This window comes from Aethalodelphis obliquidens, unplaced genomic scaffold, assembly GCF_003676395.1.
Source record: "Aethalodelphis obliquidens isolate GAN/ISIS:26980383/991018 unplaced genomic scaffold, ASM367639v1 scaffold103, whole genome shotgun sequence".
In the NCBI taxonomy this organism is placed as follows: Eukaryota; Metazoa; Chordata; class Mammalia; order Artiodactyla; family Delphinidae; genus Aethalodelphis; species Aethalodelphis obliquidens.
Genome location: NW_020838047.1, coordinates 1,850,912 through 1,870,709, shown reverse-complemented (window position 1 = coordinate 1,870,709; position 19,798 = coordinate 1,850,912). Strand labels below are relative to the sequence as shown.

The following is a 19,798-nucleotide window of genomic DNA, read 5'->3' as shown; positions in this document are numbered from 1 at the left end:
TATCCTGAGATGAACCATAATGGAAAAGAATATAAAAAAGAATGTATATATATGTATAACTGAGTCACTGCTGTACAGCAGAAATCAACAAAACATTGTAAATCAATGGTACTTCAATAATTAAAAAAAAAAAAGAGGGGCTTCCCCGGTGGCACAGTGGTTGGGGGTCCGCCTGCCGATGCGGGGGACACGGGTTCGTGTCCCGGTCTGGGAGGATCCCACATGCCGCGGAGCGGCTGGGCCCGTGAGCCATGGCCGCTGGGCCTGCGCGTCTGGAACCAGCGCTCCACCGCGGGAGAGTCCACAATAGTGAGAGGCCCGCGTACTGCGAAAAAAAAGAACTGTATCAAATAGAAAAATGCAAGACACTAATGAAAAATAAAAGGTCAGTGAGTGGTAGGGAAGTTTAAGAAGCTCTCAGTGTAGACTGACGTCATCAGGGAGCCTGGTGTTGGGTGTGAGGATGCACAGAATGCGGCCGAGCACAAATATTGGAAAACAGTCCAAAGAAAATAGAGGAACACATACCTACAGGTATACTGTAATCACTTGAAAAAAGTTTTAAGGCCCAAAGCAATTAATCAATCAATTAATTTTTTCAAATACTTGTTTAATTCAGGGGACAAAGTTAAAACTGGTAACTGAACTGTTTCCATAGCTTAACTGGTCAGTTCAGTCAAAATGGTCCCCGACGGATGGTGATTGTCAGGGACGATGTTGGTCAGAGGTACAAACTCCCGGTTTTGAGGTGAACAAGTCCTGGGATGTCATGTACAGCACGGTGACTCCAGTTTTCTTTCTTTTTTTTTTTTAATTTAATTTTATTTATGTTTTGATATAGCACGTTCTTATTAGGTATCCATTTTATATGTATTAGTGTATATATGTCAATCCCAATTTCCCAATTCATCACATCCAGTTTTCAACACTGTCTTGTATACAGGAAAGCTGCTAGGAGCGTAGGTCTCAAATGTCCTCATCAGAAAAAAGGGACGTGCAAGGTGAGGGGTGTGTTAACCCACCTTACCGTGGGGATCACTTCACAGTGTACACGTGGATCAGGTCACATTGTGCACCTTAAACTTGCACAATGTTCCATGTCAATTATACCCCAATGAAACCGGAAAAAGATGACCATTAAAAGACAAAGTCAGCATCCCAATGAGAAAATAAGTAAAAGGAACACTAAGTACGTGTCTTACATGGAATAGTGCTGCTCACTTGAGCTTAACTGAAGTATAATTGACATAGAATGAATACAATGATTTAATACGCTATATAAATGGGCATGAATGACAAGTACTATAAAACTATTTCCTGAATTACTAAAAATCTACAATGTTTTCTTAAAAAAAACATTTTTAGTGTATTCGTTTAAGGCCAATTGATAAGGAGATAATTTTAAGTGACAAAGGATATTGGAACTGTAATAAATAAATAAATAAATGAATAATAATTTTTGCACTACACTGTAAAAATACATTGTACTAGTAGTCTATATAAGGATTAAAAAAACTGTGAAGAAAAAAACTGTGGACTCTTATTTCACATACAAATTGTCTGATAAATCACTATAGACAGTTCTAACTTTATGTATAACTTTCAGAGCTTTTTTTTTTCTTTTTTCTTTCATTTGTTTATTTTGTGCAAAAGATAAACAGTTTCATTTTGTAGCACATACTCCAGTAGAAAACTGGGGGATCCTAGCCCAGCCAGGAATGAAATGTTCTGTTTTGTGATGGACATTTCCACACTCAGTGCTGAAATTGCCTAGGTAACTTACACTTATTTAACAATATGTCCCATTGTTTTCAAATACATTTTCTCTTTTATACTTTACAACAGTCCTTTGGTTGAGAGCACACAGCAAGACTAAGGTCACCAGGCATTGAATAGTACTGCCCCTCCAGACTTGTCCAAACAAGCCTTCTAACTCCTGAAACAGGGAACTAAAGTTACCTCTTTCCCATGCCTCAGAAAACCTTTAATATTTCCCATGAAAAAAAAAAAAACAGAAAAAGCTACACAGACAAAAAGGATTTAGTAAAAGGCAGTGACAAATAGCAGAAAAGAAATTTTACATTTAAAGGCATGGCTCTTCTTTCAAAAGTTTAAATCTTAAATTTCTCTAGGGTTATAAGATTCAAAACAAAATGACTGAGGTGAGGAGAACTCAATCAGGAAATTTATTTTAGAATCTGATCTCTGAACTTAATTTAGAAAATATAAGAAGAATCATAGTCTGTTTTCCTAATAGAATCTCAGCCAGTGGGACTGGCTAGTGAATAAGAGAGATAAAATTCATGATATCTCCTAATAAATAGCTTCTAGAATCACGGGTTGACTCAAGAGAACTTAGTTTCTGGATCATTGCCAAGAAGCTTGAACTATTAGAAGCAAATTGGACATTGGTTTGTAAACTCAGGCACGGGCATCATAAGATGCAAACTGTGTTCATATTTTAATTACATATGTCTGTCCGTCTAGGATTTAAGAAGAATGTCTCACTAACTTGGTTGTACTTCTACGTACGAAAATATGTCCATATTACAACTACTCTATGCTTTCCAGTCTACTTCAAACAGGCAGCTTCCTGTTTATTAACATCAGTCAAGCGGAACACAAATGGAATTGAATTCTTAGTTTTAACTCAAGTGAACAGTTTTCTTAATCCCCCAAAAATCTTTTCATAAATATTTTGGCATCGGTATATGCATATTTCTTGGACTAGAAGTTCGGTCCAGTCTTTTGCTCATCAATTAATTAATTTTCTGCTGTTAGATGATGGGGCCTGGAAAACTTCACCTTCTGCAAAAGAGCTCGGTGAACCTGCCCGCTGAAGGCCTGGAGACCTGTTTTCTATAGGAAGACATTTTTCCCAATGTTTCTGGGCAAACTCACGACAAACAGGGGAGAGCTCCCCTTCTTAATACACTTTGGTGGTCTGAGTGTCATCCTACAGAGCCCAGTCCTGCTGGCTCTGTCTCAAATAAGCGACTCAAAGCCTCACCTATGTCTTCTGCCATTTTATTATTAGCACGAGGGAGAACTGAAACAGAGAATTATCAGGAGTTCACGTCTTCCTCTGTAGCTGCAGAGGCTTTGCCAAAAATCTCTGCCCGGTCTTCATCATGAATCCCTAATCCAAATTCAAATGTTTCAATTTCCTCTAATATGATTTCAGGGCCCCTGAATTGTTAAAAAAAAAAAAAAAAAAAAAAAAGCTGTGGTGTGGTGGTTAACTGCCACTTATAACTCATTTAAATGGGATGAATCCCCACAATTCATCTCTTTTCAGTTTCTATAAAATAGTCTCCAATTCCTAAGAAAATGCTTACTGTTTACTAAGAAGACATGTATTTATTTGATTCTTACACTCTTCTACTATTAGTTCTAGTTTCTCCGTTTCCTAGATGAACAATAGATGCCAGTGCAGGAGAAGCCAATAGACTAGAAAGAACACAATTAAGTCTCTGCAATTGACATATAATTAACACATTTGTTTAATAGACAGGTGTGTATGTCTTAGAGTAATTCAAACATACAGAATGTACTTTTGTTTTTATTTATCTAAAAAAATGTTGAAACATGTGCATTACTGCAATCCCTTTCTCTCTGACTCTCCCCACCAGGTGCAGGGAACCATCTTCCCAGCTCCCAATTTCAACCCCATGATGGACGCCCAAATGCTGGGGGAAGCACTCCAGGGATTTGGTAAGCCTGGTGATTTCTAGCACCTTTCTTGATCATTTTTTTCCTGTGCTTTACCTTAAGACTGTAATATGGGTGTACACAGCTGATGTCTAACAGAAAGCAAACACTGATTCAAACAAAAAGCTGGGCAAAAAAGTAGAACAAGAAAATAATAGAAAAGATCAAGAGAATTGCCTCTCGCAATTGCAGATCTGACCTTGACATGTTTTTGCCTTAGATGCTTAAATGCCTAACAACTAAATGAAATTCCAAACCAAAAAACTTAATCTGGGATAAACATCCTTTTTTCGCCCTTGTTTGTTTTCTAGCCTGTTTCCTTTGAGACTCCCACATCCAGCCAAGTCAGACTTCCTGCTGTTCCCCCGGGGGATCTGCTTTTCCACATCCCTGCAAATTGGCCCAGTAATCCCCCTGCCTGGAAGGCTATATTCTTCTCCCATCTACTTGGAATTCAAATTCTCTTCCTTCAGGAACCCCTTCAATTGAGCCTTCCTCTTTGAACCCTTCTTTGCCCTCCAAACTCATCAGTCGTCCCAAGCCCAGCACCTGCTTCTGCAAGGTCCTGCCTCTGACCCCACCTCCACCAGGCCTGTCCCCTCCCCCCACCCCCATCACCTGCTGACTGGCCTCTGAGCTCCCAGGGCGGGAGGCTGGGTCAGGTGCTTGTAAGTGCATGTCCAGTGAATGAACTAGAGTTTAGGAAAGAAATGTAGAGAGAAGTGGGAAATTGTTGAGTTCTTTTAAAAAAGATTTAATCTTTAAGATATGACATGGAGCTGTTAAACATCCAACCTGTCCTAAGGAGACTTCTGGTGAGCACGAAGACGAACACTGACAACAGAAAGGAAACGTTTGCATGAAACATAAAAAGCCTTTCGTGAGAAAGCAAGCTCTCAGCTTTGAAGACAAGGTCATCTTTACACAAGCTATACTGTGTGTGTGTGTGTGTGTGTGTGTGTGTGTGTGTGTGCACTAGCAGGACCCTGGAGGAAAACAATAAAGGACTTCGAATGTGCTCTAAAGTCAACATTAAGAGTCCGCAATGCTTATGCCTTTAAGAATATTAATCATCGCTAGAAAAATCTGGAGACAGGGCAACGAACAGTTATGGATTAACTTTTTCTTCAGGAGAATAATTTTGCTTTAAAACTATAAATCAGAGCCATCTATTCACTGAAAATTCTTCTTTGTGCCAGTTTCAATTTTCCTGTCATCGCAATTTTAGGGTCAGAATTTGGATTCATTTTGACCCTTGTAGGTAGGTTTTTGCTCGTCAGTGTTTTAGCCGAAGAATTTCAGGAGGTTTGGGGTTTGACGGCACACCTCTGCTCTAGTATGACAAAGCAAGAACACAGCTCAAGATGCTGTGAAAGTCTATCCATCCTGATGCCCCTGGCAAAGGGCAATCGAAAACGACAATTGCAAATGTTTTCCTTGGCTACTGTGGGGTTTTTCCAGCTTTGCTGAGACACAAATGACCTATAACATTGTGTAAGTTTAAAGTGTACCATGTGATGATTTCAAAGACGTATATTTTGCTAAATGGTCAACACAGTAAGGTTAGTTTACACATCCTTGTTCTCACAGAATTACCATTTTTGTCATTATTGTTATGGTGAGAACATTTACCCTCTACTCTCTTAGCCACTTTCAAGTATGCAATACAGTATTGTTAACTGCAGTCACCATGACGGATGTTAGATCCCCAGAACTTACTCCTCTTATAACTGGAAGTCTGTACACTTTGACTGTCACCTCCCCCTTTCCTCCATCCCCCAGCCCCTGGTTGTTTCTATGAAGTCAGCTATTGTGGATTCCATGTATGTGAGATCATACAGTATCTGCATTTCTCTGTCTTATTTCACTTCGCGTAACGCCTTCAAGATTCATCCATGTTGTCACAAATGGCAGGATTTCCTTCTTTCTGTGGCTGAGTAGTATTCCATTGTGTGTATCATATTTTCTTTGTTCATGCCTTTGTCGATGGGACACCTAAGTGGTTTCCATGTCTCAGCGATTGTGAATAATGCTGTAATGAGCATGGGGGTGGAGATGACTCTGCAAGATAGCAATTTCATTTCCTGTGGATAAATACCCAGGAGTGGAACTACTGGATCACATGGTAGCTCTATTTTTAATTTTTTGAGGAACCTCCCTAACGTTTTCCATAGTGGTTGCACCAATTTACATGCCCACCAACAGTGCAGGAGGGTTCCCCTTTCTCCACATCCTTGCCAACACTTTTTATCTCTTGTCTTTCAGATGATGGCCGTTCTGACAGGTGAGAGGTGATATCTCACTGTGGTTTTGATTTGCATTTCCCTGATGATTAGTGATGTTGAGCAGCTTTTTGTGTACTTCTTGGCCATCTGTACACCTTCTTGGGAAAAATGTCTATTCAGGTCCTTTGCCCATGTTTTTCAATCAGATTATTATTATTATTTTTTTTACTATTGAGTTGTATGCGCTCCTGATACATTGCAGCTATCAACTCCTTATCAGGTATATGATTTGCAAATATTTTCTCCCATTCTATAGGTTGCCTTTTCACTTTGTTGATTGTTTCTCTTGCTCTGCAGAAGCTTTTGAGTTTAATGTAGTCTCACTTGTTGGTTTTTGACTGTGTCTTACATAGAAAAATCAGAAAGCAAAAATATTCTCTGACGCAAATGGAAATGAGTAGTTTTAACAAAAATTGTCTTAAGTTGTATAACAATTCACCAAGGAAAAGCAGTACCTCTCAGGTAACAATGTCTAACAGTGCAGTCCACTTGCCAAGTCCTAACTGCGACAAGCTACTTCCCTACCCACGCACTCTTACAACAACTGTGTTTCTTTTGTCTCAGTTAACATATATAATTTCCAGATCATGCCTATGAGATCCTGGGCGAGGGGCACTATTTTTAACCTATATGCCTAACTCATGGTAAAGCTGCATACAGGACAAAATGAATCTTTGTGAAACACTGGGTGCTACTTAGACTAGGCGTCCTCACCTGCCCCAGCCCTCACTGACCACCAATATGATGTGAGCTGTAGGGTGTGTGTAGACCTTCTTTACAGAAGTGGAGGGAGTTTCCCTCTATTCCTAGCGGCTGAGTTTTCCTACATTTCCCCTAGAAGCAGTCGTTCAGCATTTACTAATTCATGCTCACGGTGACTTTGTAGAAAGCTTTCACTAATAACAAGAATCAACTGTACATCATAAAAACCTATAAGACTGCTACGGTTCATCATGTCAGATTTTTCTGTTAAACCGTCGGATAGGAATTATCTAGAAATTCCTGCCCCTAATATAATAGGACAAGAAAGAGAAATAGATACGAGGATTCTAAAAAACAAATCAAAATTCTCTGAAATTGCACAGGATATTACTAATATATCTCAAAATCCAAGGTAATCAAGCAAAAGCATTATTAAAAACTGTGAGAGTTCAATAATTTTTCTGGATACAAAGTCAACATAAAATTTGACATCATTTACTTCATTGAGCAATTATGTGTTCAGAAACAAAGCAAAAATAATATAGCTTGAAGTATCAATAGAAATGCAAATATGAATAATTTCAACGAAATCAAGTTTCTTGTTATTTGTAAAAACTCTACAAATCTTTACTAAGTCTTTTAGAAAAGAAAAACACGTAACTAATTCAACAGATTCATCGTGTTAGTGACAGAAATATAATTTCTCTAAATTGATTCCTAAGTTTACAGTTATTTTAATTGAAATTTTAATAATATTTTTGAGATCCATATGATATTACTCTGAAATATCTCTAGAAGGATAAATGAGCCAGAGTTGCTATGAACTTTGAAAAATGGAGAGTAATTCAGAGAGGTAGGTTGTGGATAATCCCAACAGAACAACGAAAACCAGAAGGCTACAAAAATTTGACGATGGCAAAATCAACATTGAATCCAATTGAAAAACCTTCTATTTATTATTAAAAGTACGTTCCTCTGGACCGCCCATCACGCAGTCAGCAGATCCCTTCAGAACCACCTAATGTCCCTTGGCTCCAGCGCTGAACCTGGGGCCCCGTGCACCTGATGCTCTGTGCCTTTCTCTACAGGCTGCCTTTGCTCCCAAACCCGAAATCCCAGGCTCTGGAGCTGATCCTCTGCCTCCCTCCCTCCATTCTGCAGCTGCCGGACCATTTCTCTCCCCTGCATAAATACCTCGCTCCCCCTTTGGGTTCTTCCAGGCACGGTCATCCGTGTATATCCAGTCCTGTGCCCTCATTCACTGGACGTTTTCACGTGCAGCTCATCACTCTCCCATGATCCGAACATATCCAGGATGGCTTTAACTTCCAAAAAGATGATCTGCTTAACATCCTAGCACTTCAACTCATTCTTCTCCTCATCTCCATCATTTGTCAAAGGGAAAGTATACCACACAGAATTCAACAGGCAGGGAAGCCTTTATGAAAGAGGAGAGAGACTGAACTCAGCTCCTCTGAAATAAAAGGCAGGCAAGGTCTGAGCCCCGGGATGTTCTAGAGGTCACAGGGGCGGGGGCCTTGGTCAACACAGTGAGGACTTCTGAGGCTGCTCATTGGTACTCAGGGTCCTGCCTGCCACAGAGGTTGGGAGACAGTGGCTCTATCTTTCCTGGCGATTGTATTTCAAAGGGATGCATCCCAAGTCCTTGAGAAAGGCATTTCTGGGCATTAAAACTGGCAGGTGGTTGGGACAAGATTTATGTCTTGGGGGAAAAGAAAGAATTTACAACTGCAAGTTTTCTGAAGTAAATGCTCTCAGAAAAAAGGAAGGAAGGAAGGAAAGAAGAAAGAAAGAAAAGAAAGGAAGGAAGGAAGGAAAGAAAGGAAGGAAGGAAGGAAGGAAGGAAGGAAGGAAGGAAGGAAGGAAGGAAGAGAAAGAAAGAAAGGAGGAAGGAAAGAGGTCAAAGGCTTCTAATCAGGAGAAGTTTGTCTGGATTTTGGTCAAGCTGAGGGGATGCTAACACCTTCTTGGTTACTCTACCACCACTAACATTGCAGCTAAATTTCCCTGAAGCAGCTGTGCATTCAGGCGTTTTTTCAGGTTCATGGGTTGGTGCAGGAGGAAGCGGGGCCTCAGAGCCCAGGAGCAGAGCCTCTGTTATGGGGAGGGGCCGCCCACCCCTGGGCAGGGGCATGGTCCCCCCCTCACAGCCCCTTCCCCAGGACTCTTCCTTCTGTTGGGGTCTGGACTGAGGTATGAGGCAGATGCTTCCCTGGGCTGAGCAGCTGGGGTTTGTCAAGTGGACTCAACTGGAGCTCTGTTTTCCCCTGACACTCCAAGGACAAAGTTAATGGCAGGAGCTGAGCTCTGCTGAAGAGGTGAGATGACCATGACTATCACATCTCCTGAGGTCAGGGAAACCTCTCCAAGCGCACATGCACAGAGAGGCTCCTCAGGGGGTCAAAAAGGGAGGGGGCACTACCCCATAATATGTGTTGTCAGACCTCCCGTCAGCCTCAGCGCTGGAATCCATCTTGGCAAAAAGATGTGCACACATACCAGGAGGGCCCTGAGACAGGTCAGATGTGGGAGAAGAAGGGAGATAATTGGCCAGAGGAGAACAGAGACCTGGAAGAACTGTCCCGAATAAGTGATTTAAATCCACTCTCCTCATTCAGGACTCCTGCACTCTTCTCTGGGTGTGTATCTGTGCTTTGCTTCTGCTCTAAATAAATCGCTTCTTTTTTCTCATACTGTGCTTCCAATGAACTCTGTGCCTGCTTTACAATGTCTCTTTGTGGGATTCTTTCTCCAAAGGAGACAATGACCGGGATCCTCTCACCTGCTGACATCAGCACCACAGCAGTTACTTTTGTCTTAATGTACATTTGTTGTAAGTCATATCAAACCGTACAGTAAGAAAGACACATGGCCAATTCAAACAGGAATCAGCTTGGCGTCCAGGAAAGCCTTTTGTTGGTGGGGTAGGAGGGTGGTAGAAGAAAGACCACATTCTTCACTCCTCTGTATTTTTATTGAATCCTTTTGAAGGAAAATCTGTAGTTGTAGCATCAAGAGGAGAGACAGGAGGTCCCTCGCCATGTCAGGGGCTGCCCTGTGACTTCCATCTGAGTTGGAATCGTTCCCTGCCTGCTGGAAGCAACACGGGGACAAGCTTGCATGCTGCCTTTGATCCCTGGACACTGAGTTCTTCCTACCTGCAGGGTAGCAGTCTCACGACTCTCCAAATACGCCCCTTTTCCAGGCTGCGACAAGGACCTGCTGATCGACATCCTGACCCAGCGCTGCAACGCGCAGAGGCTGGTGATCGTGGAGGCCTACCTGAGCACCTTCGGCCGGGTGAGTCACTCCCTCCCCACCCCTTTCCAAGGAAATTCCTGAGAAGCCTCAGAACTGGTACCGTTAGCCTTTTCAGCCTCTGATTACAAAGGCTCCCGACTTCACCAAACATCAGAAACAGTTCTTCTGCCCCAAATGTGTTGCACAGGATGTCGGAAAGAGACACATCAAATGTGCCTGTGATCCCACCAGCCCTTTCTCAGAAATTGTTCAGCTTCATGAAGTAAAAGTTCTGGTAGCCCGACACCACCACTTGGTCCAGTTAGGCTGAAAACACCCCTGCGTCAAGCTCTAGGGAAGGTGCACAAGGGGCTGATAATCCAAGGCCCCCAAATAAGATCTTTTCCTGCATTTCTCCAGAGGTCCTCACCCACCTCTCAACCCAAGCAAATTCCCCACTAGCTTTCCTTCCCACAGCTGCCCTTGCGCTTAAAAATAATTTCGGGCAATCAAACTACCCACAGGGCTTTAAAGTCACCGCCCCCAATTTCAAAGCAAGCGGCATTAAAGCTTTCTTTTGTTATGCATTTAAACCACAGATTCAGAACAGAAACTCTTCAGGCCAAAAGGACCTGCAACAGCAATTTCTTTGTCAACTGAGCCTTATCCATGAAACGCCATCATAAATCTTTCTCTGTAACGTTAGTCCTTAAAAACGTACTCCATCTCCAAACCTCAGTCTCAACACCTACAGTACGCAAAACAAAGGTATACCTCTGCTTTAGAATGAATGACGAGTCCAAAAAGCCCTCACTGCTCATGAAAGTGGCTGAATTAAGCCGTAGCTGGAAACCAGTTTTGCTTTTTCTCCAGGTAAAACTTACTTTTCTTATGTTCCAATGACACCAGTGCTAGTTCTCTTTTGAAAGAGCATGTAAAAGCTATACAAGTTGCGGCATTAGTAATCCAATATTGTTTTGATATGCATACTGCCATAAGAGAGGTCATTTTGCAGTAAATTTTTAACCCAAAACTTTGCATACATCTGTGCTTTTCATAGATCAGGTTAACTTCGGTAACAGCATTACTTTATCACTCTCTACAAAATTACCCTAAAACAGATTCAAATAATTCAGAAATGAGGTGCTTACAACTCATCGAACCACGGATCCTCCAGGGTAGAGCACTTACCACACGCCAAGGTCTCAGAGTGGTCAGATCCCCTGTGCTGAGGTCCCTGGGCACCGGGGAACTTAGGAACCCTTAGGCGAGCTGATAGGGGCCTCTCTGCTCTGAAATGCCCCGTCAGACATCAGTTACCGGGTCTCAGAGTCACTTTTCCTGTCCCGTGTCCCTGGCTCACACTGTCCTGATTTGGGCCCTCACCATGTGTTACCCAGATGGATGTGGAAATGCCCCTCGCCCCCAGAGCTGCTGCCCCCCAGCCCTTCCCCTGCGTACCCCCCAAATTGAAGTCAGAAAGAGTCCAAATCTAAAACTCCACTTTCTTGCTTTAATCCCTGAGCATTAATCTCAATTCCCCTCACAAATACCCATCTGGGCACCGAATTCAACCCACCTGCCCACAGGCTCACCGAGTCCCCCAGCCCCTCTCTGCTCCGCACCTCAAGCCGGCTCACCACCTCCTGCTTCATCCACCACATCAAAGGCAGGCCCTGCGGTCTGCAAACTGACAGCAGGCTGCCTGGCCCGCCTGGTCCTCCGTGTATTCCAGGGCCCAGACCTGCACAGCCAGGCCACCCTAGACACGCATCCCTGACACCTGACACCGTTGCCCCACATCCTCTCCAGCTGCTGCCCCATCCTCTCCTGCAGGCGCCCAGGTCAGGGGGTCATGCTGTCCTCCTCCCCGCCAGGGGTTCAGGTTTACTTACCTCCTGACCCCTCGACCATCACCTCCTGGAAATCAGGGACCGGGTTACTGGCCGCCATCCTTCCCACCAGAGTCCTGCCTGGGTCTGACACAGAACAGGCACTGCATTTATAGAATTCCACTCTGCCTCTAAAAACAAAGGAGAAAAAGAAAAACATCACTTTAGAATCCAATAGTTAAAAAGAACATTCACAAACTGCCTACATTTCCCTTCTCCCTCATTCCCTGCTCTGGCTGCCCCGGGTCACCCTGCCTGACCTTGGTGAGGGCCCCTTGACCTCCCCCAGTGCTCACGTTCAGAATGATTTCTTCCACCTGGACAAGGTGTGTCTTCTGCTGGCTTTCCCTTTCTGCGGGAGAGTTTATAGATTTCTTGTATGTTAATCATTGATATTCCTATATTTTTATTAATGTGAATAATCAAGATTAGAGGGAATTATTTTCTTAGCTACTGAGTAAGGTACAATTCTAGGCATGTTCCATAAATACGTATTATTATATATTTGACTCCTGTCTAACAGCTCCCAAGTTCAAAAAGGAGGTAATACAAATGCTAAAGGAATTAAGAAAAATTTCGATAGAAACGCAGATCACTGTAACAAGCAACTAGAAACTATACAAAGGAGCCAGTCAAAATTAGACAGCTCAATTGCTGAGACAAAAACTGAGCTAAAAGCAATGAATAGCGGACTAAATAATGCAGAAGAACAAATAAGTGATCTGGAAGACAGAATAATGGAAATCACCCAATCAGAACAGCAGACAAAAAGACAAATAAAAAAAGCAACATACGAGACCTATGGGATAATATAAAGTGTACCAACCTATGCTAAATAGGGATCCCAGAAGGAGAAAAAAGAAGAAAGGGGATTGAAAATGTATTTGAAGAAATTATGGCTAAAAACTTCCCAAACCTAAAGAAGGAAACAGCTATCCAGGAACATGAAGCACAGAGGGTCCCAAACAAGATGAATGCAAAAAGACTCACACCAAGGAATATCATAATTGAAATGGCAAAAGTGAAAGACAAAGAGAGGATTCTAAAGGCAGCAAAAGAAACACAAAGGGAACCCCCATAGGCTATCAGCTGATTTCTCTGCAGAAACTTTGCAGGCCAGAGGGAGTGGCAATATATATTCAAAGTCCTGAAAGGCAAAAATCTGCAAACTTGGATACTCTAGCCAGCATGATTATCATTTAGAACAGAAAGAAAAAGAATTTCTCAGACAAGAAAAAGCTAAAAGAATATAGCAATGTTAAATCTATCCTAAAAGAAATATTGCAAGGTTTTCTCAAAAGAGAAAAGAAACAATCTATAAGAAAAGGAAAAACGTAACAGGAAAGGCAAATATATAAAAGGACTGAAAATCACTTAAATTGGCCAATACATAGATTAAAAACAATCAAAAATTTTTGTAAAAGTGATTGTAACTACCATTAACAGCAAAAGAATAAACATGAAGATAAAAATAGGATGTCAAAATTACAAAATGTGGGAAGGCGAGTAAGAAAATGTAGACCTTTTAGAATGTGTTTGAGCTTATATGACTATCGGTCTAAAGCAATTAGATATGGTTAAGGGTTAACATACTTGAAAATCAGGGTAATTACAAATAAAACACATACAAGAGATTCACAAAAACCAAAAAGAAAGGAGCTCAAGCATAATACAAAAGAAAATCATCAAATCGCAAAAGAAAAAACAAAAAGAAGAAAGGAACAAAAGAGAAACACAAAATCAACGGGAAAACAAGGTTTGAAATGGCAATAAATACATACTTATCAAAAATTACTTTAAATGTCTATAGGCCAAACACTCTGTTAAAAAGACACAGAGTAGCAGATTGGATAAAAACAAGAACCTACAATATGCTGCCTACAAGGACTCACTTTAGGGCACAAGTCACACAGATTACAAGTGAGGGGTCGGAAAAGATATTTCATGCAAATGGAAATGACAAGAAAGCAGCGGTAGCTATACTCATGTCTGACAAAATACACTTTAAAACAAAGGCCATAAAGAAAGACAATGAAGGACACTATATAACGATAAGAGGATCAATACAAAAGGATATTCCACTCATTAACATATATGCACCCAATATAGGAGCACCTAAATACATAAAACAAATGCTAACAGATATGAAGGGAGAAACTGACAAAAATACAATATAGTAGGAGACTTTAACACCCCACCGACATCAATGGACAGATCTTCCAGACAGAAAATCAGTAAAGCAACAGAGACCCTAAATGACACAATGGAACAGTTTAACTTAATTGACACCTACAGGACACTACATCCAAAAAAATGCCAGAATACACATTCTCTAGTATACATCACATACTAGGAACAAAACAAGCCTCAAGAAATTTAAGAGGAGAGAAATTATTTCAAGCCTCTTTTCTGACCACAACGGCATAAAACTAGAAATCAACCACAGAAAGAATGGGGAAATTATCACATGGAGACTAAACAACACGCTACTGAAAAACAAATGGGTCAATGATGAAATCAAAGAGGAAATCAGAAAATACCTCGAGACAAATGGCAATGAAAACACAGCCTTACAAAACCTATGGGATGCAGCAAAGGCAGTTATAAGAGAGAAGTTCACAGTGATACAGGCCTTCCTCAAGAAACAAGAAAAATCTTAAATTAACAACTTAACCTACCACCTAAAAGAACTAGAAAAAGAAGAAAAAACAAAACCCAAAGTTAGCAAAAGGAATGAAATATTAAAGATCAGAGAGGAAATAAATAGAGATAATCAATAGAAAAAAATCAGTAAAACCAAGAACTGGTTTTTTGAAAGGATAAAGAAAAAATCAACAAACCTCTAGTCAGGCCCACCAAGAAGAAAAGAGAGAGAACCCAAATAAACAAAATAAGAAATGAAAGAGGAGAGGGCTTCCCTGGTGGCACAGTGGTTGAGAGTCCGCCTGCCGACGCAGGGGACATGGGTTCGTGCCCTGGTCTGGGAAGATCCCACATGCCGCGGAGCGGCTAGGCCCATGAGCCATGGTCACCGAGCCTGTGCGTCCGAAGCCTGTGCTCCGCAACGGGAGAGGCCACAGCAGTGAGAGGCCCGCGTAACGCAAAAAAAAAAAAAAAAAAGAAAGAAATGAAAGAGGAAAAATATCAACTGATACCACAGAAATACCAAAAAAAATTGTAAGAAAATACTTTGAACAGTTATATACCAGCACATTGGACAATCTAGAAGAAATAGGCAAGTTTCTAAAAACATATAACCTGCCAAAATTGAGCCAATAAAAAACAGATAATTTGAACAGACTGATACTAGAAGTGAAATAGAATCTGCAATTAAAAAAAACAAAACAAAAACAAAACTCCCTGCAAACAAAAGTCCAGGACTGGATGGCTCCTCTGGGGAATTCTACCAAACATACAAAGAACTTATACCTATCCTTCTCAAACTCTTCCAAAAGACTGAAGAGGAGGGAACACTCCCAAAGTCATTCTATGAAGCCACCATCACCCTGATACCAAAACCAGACAAAGTCACTACAAAAAAATAGAATTACAGGCCAATATCTTTGATGAATATAGATGAAAAATTCCTCAAAAATATTAGCAAACTGGATCCAACAGCATATTACAAGTAGGACTTATTCCAAGGTCACAACAATGGTTCAACACATACAAATCTATCAATGTGATGCACTACATTAAGAAAAGAAAGGACAAAGTCTCAATAGACACAGAAAAAAGCATTTGATAAAATTAAACATCCATTTGTGATTAAAAACTCTCACCAAAATGGGTATAGAGGGAACATGTCTCAAGATGATAAAAGCCATTTATGACAAACCCACAACCAACATAATAATCAGTGGTGAAAAGCTGAAAACCTTCCCACTAAATTCTGAAGCAAGACAAAGATGCCCACTCTCACCACTTCTATTCAACATAATATTGGAAGTCCTAGCCACAGCAATCAGACAAGAAAAAGAAATAAAAAGTATCCAAATTCAAAGGGAAGAGGTAAAACTGTCATTATATGCACATGACATGATACTATATATAGAAAACTGTAAAGACCCTGCACAAAAACTATTGAGCAAAGTAGCAGGATACAAAATTAATGTACAGAAATCTGCTGCATTTCTTTACACTAACAATGAAATATCAGAAAGAGAAAATTAAAAAATCAATCCCATTTAAAATTGCTTCAAAATAAAGAAGATACCTAGGCATAAACCTAACCAAGGAGGTGAAAGACCTATATGTTGAGAACTATAAAATGTTGATAAAGAAAACTGAAGATGATTCAAAGAAATGGAAAGATAACCCATGCTCTTGGAAGAATTTATATTGTTAAAATGGCCATACTTGGGCTTCCCTGGTGGCGCAGTGGTTGGGGGTCTGCCTGCCAATGCAGGGGACGCGGGTTCGTGCCCCGGTCTGGGAGGATCCCACATGCCGCGGAGCAGCTGGGCCTGTGAGCCATGGCCGCTGAGCCTGCACGTCCGGAGCCTGTGCTCCGCAACGGGAGAGGCTGCAGCAGTGAGAGCCCCGACTACCGCAAAAAAAAAAAAAAATGGCCATACTCCCCTATCATTTAATGTGATCCCTATCAAATTACCCATGACATTTTTCACAGAATTAGAACAAATAATCTTAAAATTTATATGGAACCACGGAAGACCCAGAATTGCCAAAGCAATCCTGAGAAAAAAGAAAAAAACTGGAGGCATAAGCCTCCCAGACTTTGGACAATACTACAAAGCTACAGTAATCAAGACAGTGTGATACTGGCACATAAACAGATATATGAATCAATGGAACAGAAGAGAGAGCCCCAAAATAAATCCACACACATACAGTCAATTAATCTTCAACAAAGGAGGCAAGAATACACAGTGGAGAAAAGACAGTCTCTTTAACAAGTAGTGTTGGGAAAGCTGGACAGCCACATGTAAATCAATGAAGTTAGAACACTCCCTCACACCATACATAAAAATAAACTCCAAATGGCGTAAAGCTTATATATAAGACATGGTACCATAACACTCCTAGAAGAGAACATAGGCAAAATATTCTCTGACATAAATCCTAGCAATATTTTCTTAGATCAATCTCCCAAGGCAAAGAAATAAAAGCAAAAATAAACAAATGGGACCTAATCAACCTTAAAAGCTTTTGTGCAGCAAAGGAAATCACAAACAAAACAAAAAGACAACCTATGGACTGGGAGAAAATATTTGCAAAGGATGCAACAGACAAGGGTTTAATTTCCAAAATATACAAACGGCTCATAGAGCTCAATATCAAAACAAAACAAAAAAAAAACCAACCCAATCAAAAAATAGGCAGAATACCTAAATAAACATTTCTCAAAAGAAGACATACAAATGGCCGATATGTATATGAAAAGATGTTCAACATCACTAATTATTAGAGAAATGCAAATAAAAACCACAATGAGGTATCACCACACACCAGTCAGAATAGCCATCAATAAAAATTTACAAATAACAAATGCTGGAGAGAGTGTGGAGAAAAGGGAATGTAAATTGTTGCAGCCACTATGGAAAACAGTATGGAGGTTCCTCAAAAAACTAAAAATAGAGTTACCATATAATCCTGCAATCCCATTCCTGGGCATATATCTGGAAAACATGAAAACTTTAATTTGAAAAGATACATGCACCCCAATGTTCACTGCAGCACTGTTTACAATAGCCAGGACATGGAAATAACTTAAATTTCCAATAACCGGGGAATGGATAAAGAAGATGTGGTACATATATACAATGGAATATTACTCAGCCATAAAAAAGAATGAAATAATGTCATTTGCAGCAACATGGATGGACCTAGAGGTGACCATACTAAGTGAAGTTAAGTCAGACAGAGAAAGACAAATGTCATATGATATCACTTACATGTGGAATCTAAAAAATAGTACAAATGAATCTATATAAAAAACAGAAAGACTCACAGAATAGAAAACAAACTTATGGTTACCAAAGGGGAAAGGGAGTGGGGGAAAGGGATAAATTAGGAGTTTGGGATTAACAGATACACACTGAATATATAAAATAAACAACAAGGGTTTACTGTATAGCACAGGGAACTATATTCAACATCCTGTAGTAACCTATAACTGAATCACTTTGCTGTATACTTGAAACTAACACAATATAATAAGTCAACTTACTTCAATATAAATAAATACATTTTTTAAAAATTTACTTATCACTGCACAGTGACAAAGCAGCTTGCACAAGTGTTTTTATAATATAAAATTGCCCAAGTATTTACACAATGAATACCAGTGGGGGTAGAATGAAGACAACTTCTAAGTTACACTTTGTACAGGCCTACATCACAGAGTGTTTCAACAGCAAGTATTTTTTTTATGATAACAGAAAAGGCATACAAGTTAAAAGCATATAAAACTATTCCCCTGAGCATATTCAGACAGAGTGCTAGTCATCCTTCTATGTCTTGCCCCTGAGTGCACACAATTAGATAAAGGTAAAAAGAAGAAAGGAAAAGGAACCGCCATGTTACTTTGTTTAAATGGAGCTGTCGGAATTGCTGTGGGTGGCCCACCTGCAGCCCCCAGGAGCTCAGAGCAGCCCAGCTTGAACAGCATGTACTCATTAGCCTAATGCAGGTCCAAGCTGTGAGGTCCATAGCGTCCCTGTAGGGCAAACAAGAAAGCAGAGGCAGTCGGCCTGGGGAAAGGCACACTCCAAAGGTTGCATTGGCAAAGCTATTTCTAGCCCTCCCAGAGAGAATTTAAGACTCTAACTAGAGAATGTGTTTGAAGGCTCCTCTTTGAACTTGCAAAGTTTAGCTACTTAAACATATTATTCAATATGTATCTTCGCAAATGAAAGTGATATGTTCTTGTGATGTCCTGAAAAACCACTGTAGCACTCTTTGCCCATGTGCAGTGCAAGGGCACTGTAATTCCTGAGTTCCAGCCCCTCCATGAAATCAAAGTGCGTGCAGATGGGGAACGTTGCTTGTTTTTCCTTGAGCAGCCAATGCCTCCAAACAAACAACTGAGGAAATACGCGTGGACCCATTCGTTCATTATTTTATACCAATGCTGTGTAGCTGGCACCGTGCTATGGCTGGAGAAACTGCCATGAATAAAACAGACCAAAAGCCCTGCCAGGGTCTTTACCTGGTGAGACAGAGAAAAATTAGTGAAACGTGTCCTGTTAGAAGGGACTAGTGCTCTGGAGAAAAGTTGAAGCCTGGTGAGAAGGACAGGGAGTGCTGGCGGACCAAGTGGCCAGTAAGTCCCCCACGTGCGAACGAGTTCCGTTCCCAGAGTGCGTTTGCAAGTCCGATTTGTTCGTTAAGTCCAGCAAAGTTAGCCTAGGAACCCCACTGACACAGTCGGCTGTATAGTATGTACTGTCATAGGTTTATAATACTCTTCACACAAAGAATACATAAAAAACAAAGAAACACAAAAAATAGAGAAAAGCTTTTTAATCTTACAGTACAGTCCCTTGTAAAGTACAGTAGTCCAGTACAACAGCTGGCATCCAGGGGCTGGTATTGAGGGAACAGGCAAGAAGAGTTACTGACTGGAGGAGGGAGAGGCGGTGGGCGATGGCAGAGCTGAAGGATCGTCAGCAATTGGGGATGGAGGGCAAGCTGCAATTTCACTCACGCCTGACGCTGATGGCACAGGTTCTGGGGTCCTTGCTGGATTCACTTCTATCTACTCTCTTGAAAGAACGATCCAGTGATGTCTGGGCAGTAGCTCTTTTTTTCTCGTCATAGATGACACGGTAGCACTGGTCTGCATTCTGGACGGCTGCTGCAACCTTCGTGTACCATTCTATGTTCAGGTCCTGTGCCTCAGAAACTAACAGTGCCTCCTCAGATAGAGAAAATCCCCTTGCCGTTTCCTGCGTCGTGAACCTCTTCGGTTCTTCAGTTACTTCT

General features: G+C 41.0%; 1 protein-coding gene across 1 annotated transcript in view; it reads left to right on the top strand.

Annotated features, from left to right (window-relative positions):
* The window catches only part of ANXA10 (annexin A10), a 66,857-nt gene that overhangs the window by 24,218 nt on the left and 22,841 nt on the right, over positions 1-19,798 (top strand). The window contains exons 2-3 of the mRNA XM_027096515.1: positions 3,633-3,714; positions 9,925-10,019. Coding sequence (XP_026952316.1) covers positions 3,633-3,714; positions 9,925-10,019 — 177 coding nt within the window. The remainder of the gene's footprint in view (positions 1-3,632; positions 3,715-9,924; positions 10,020-19,798) is intronic.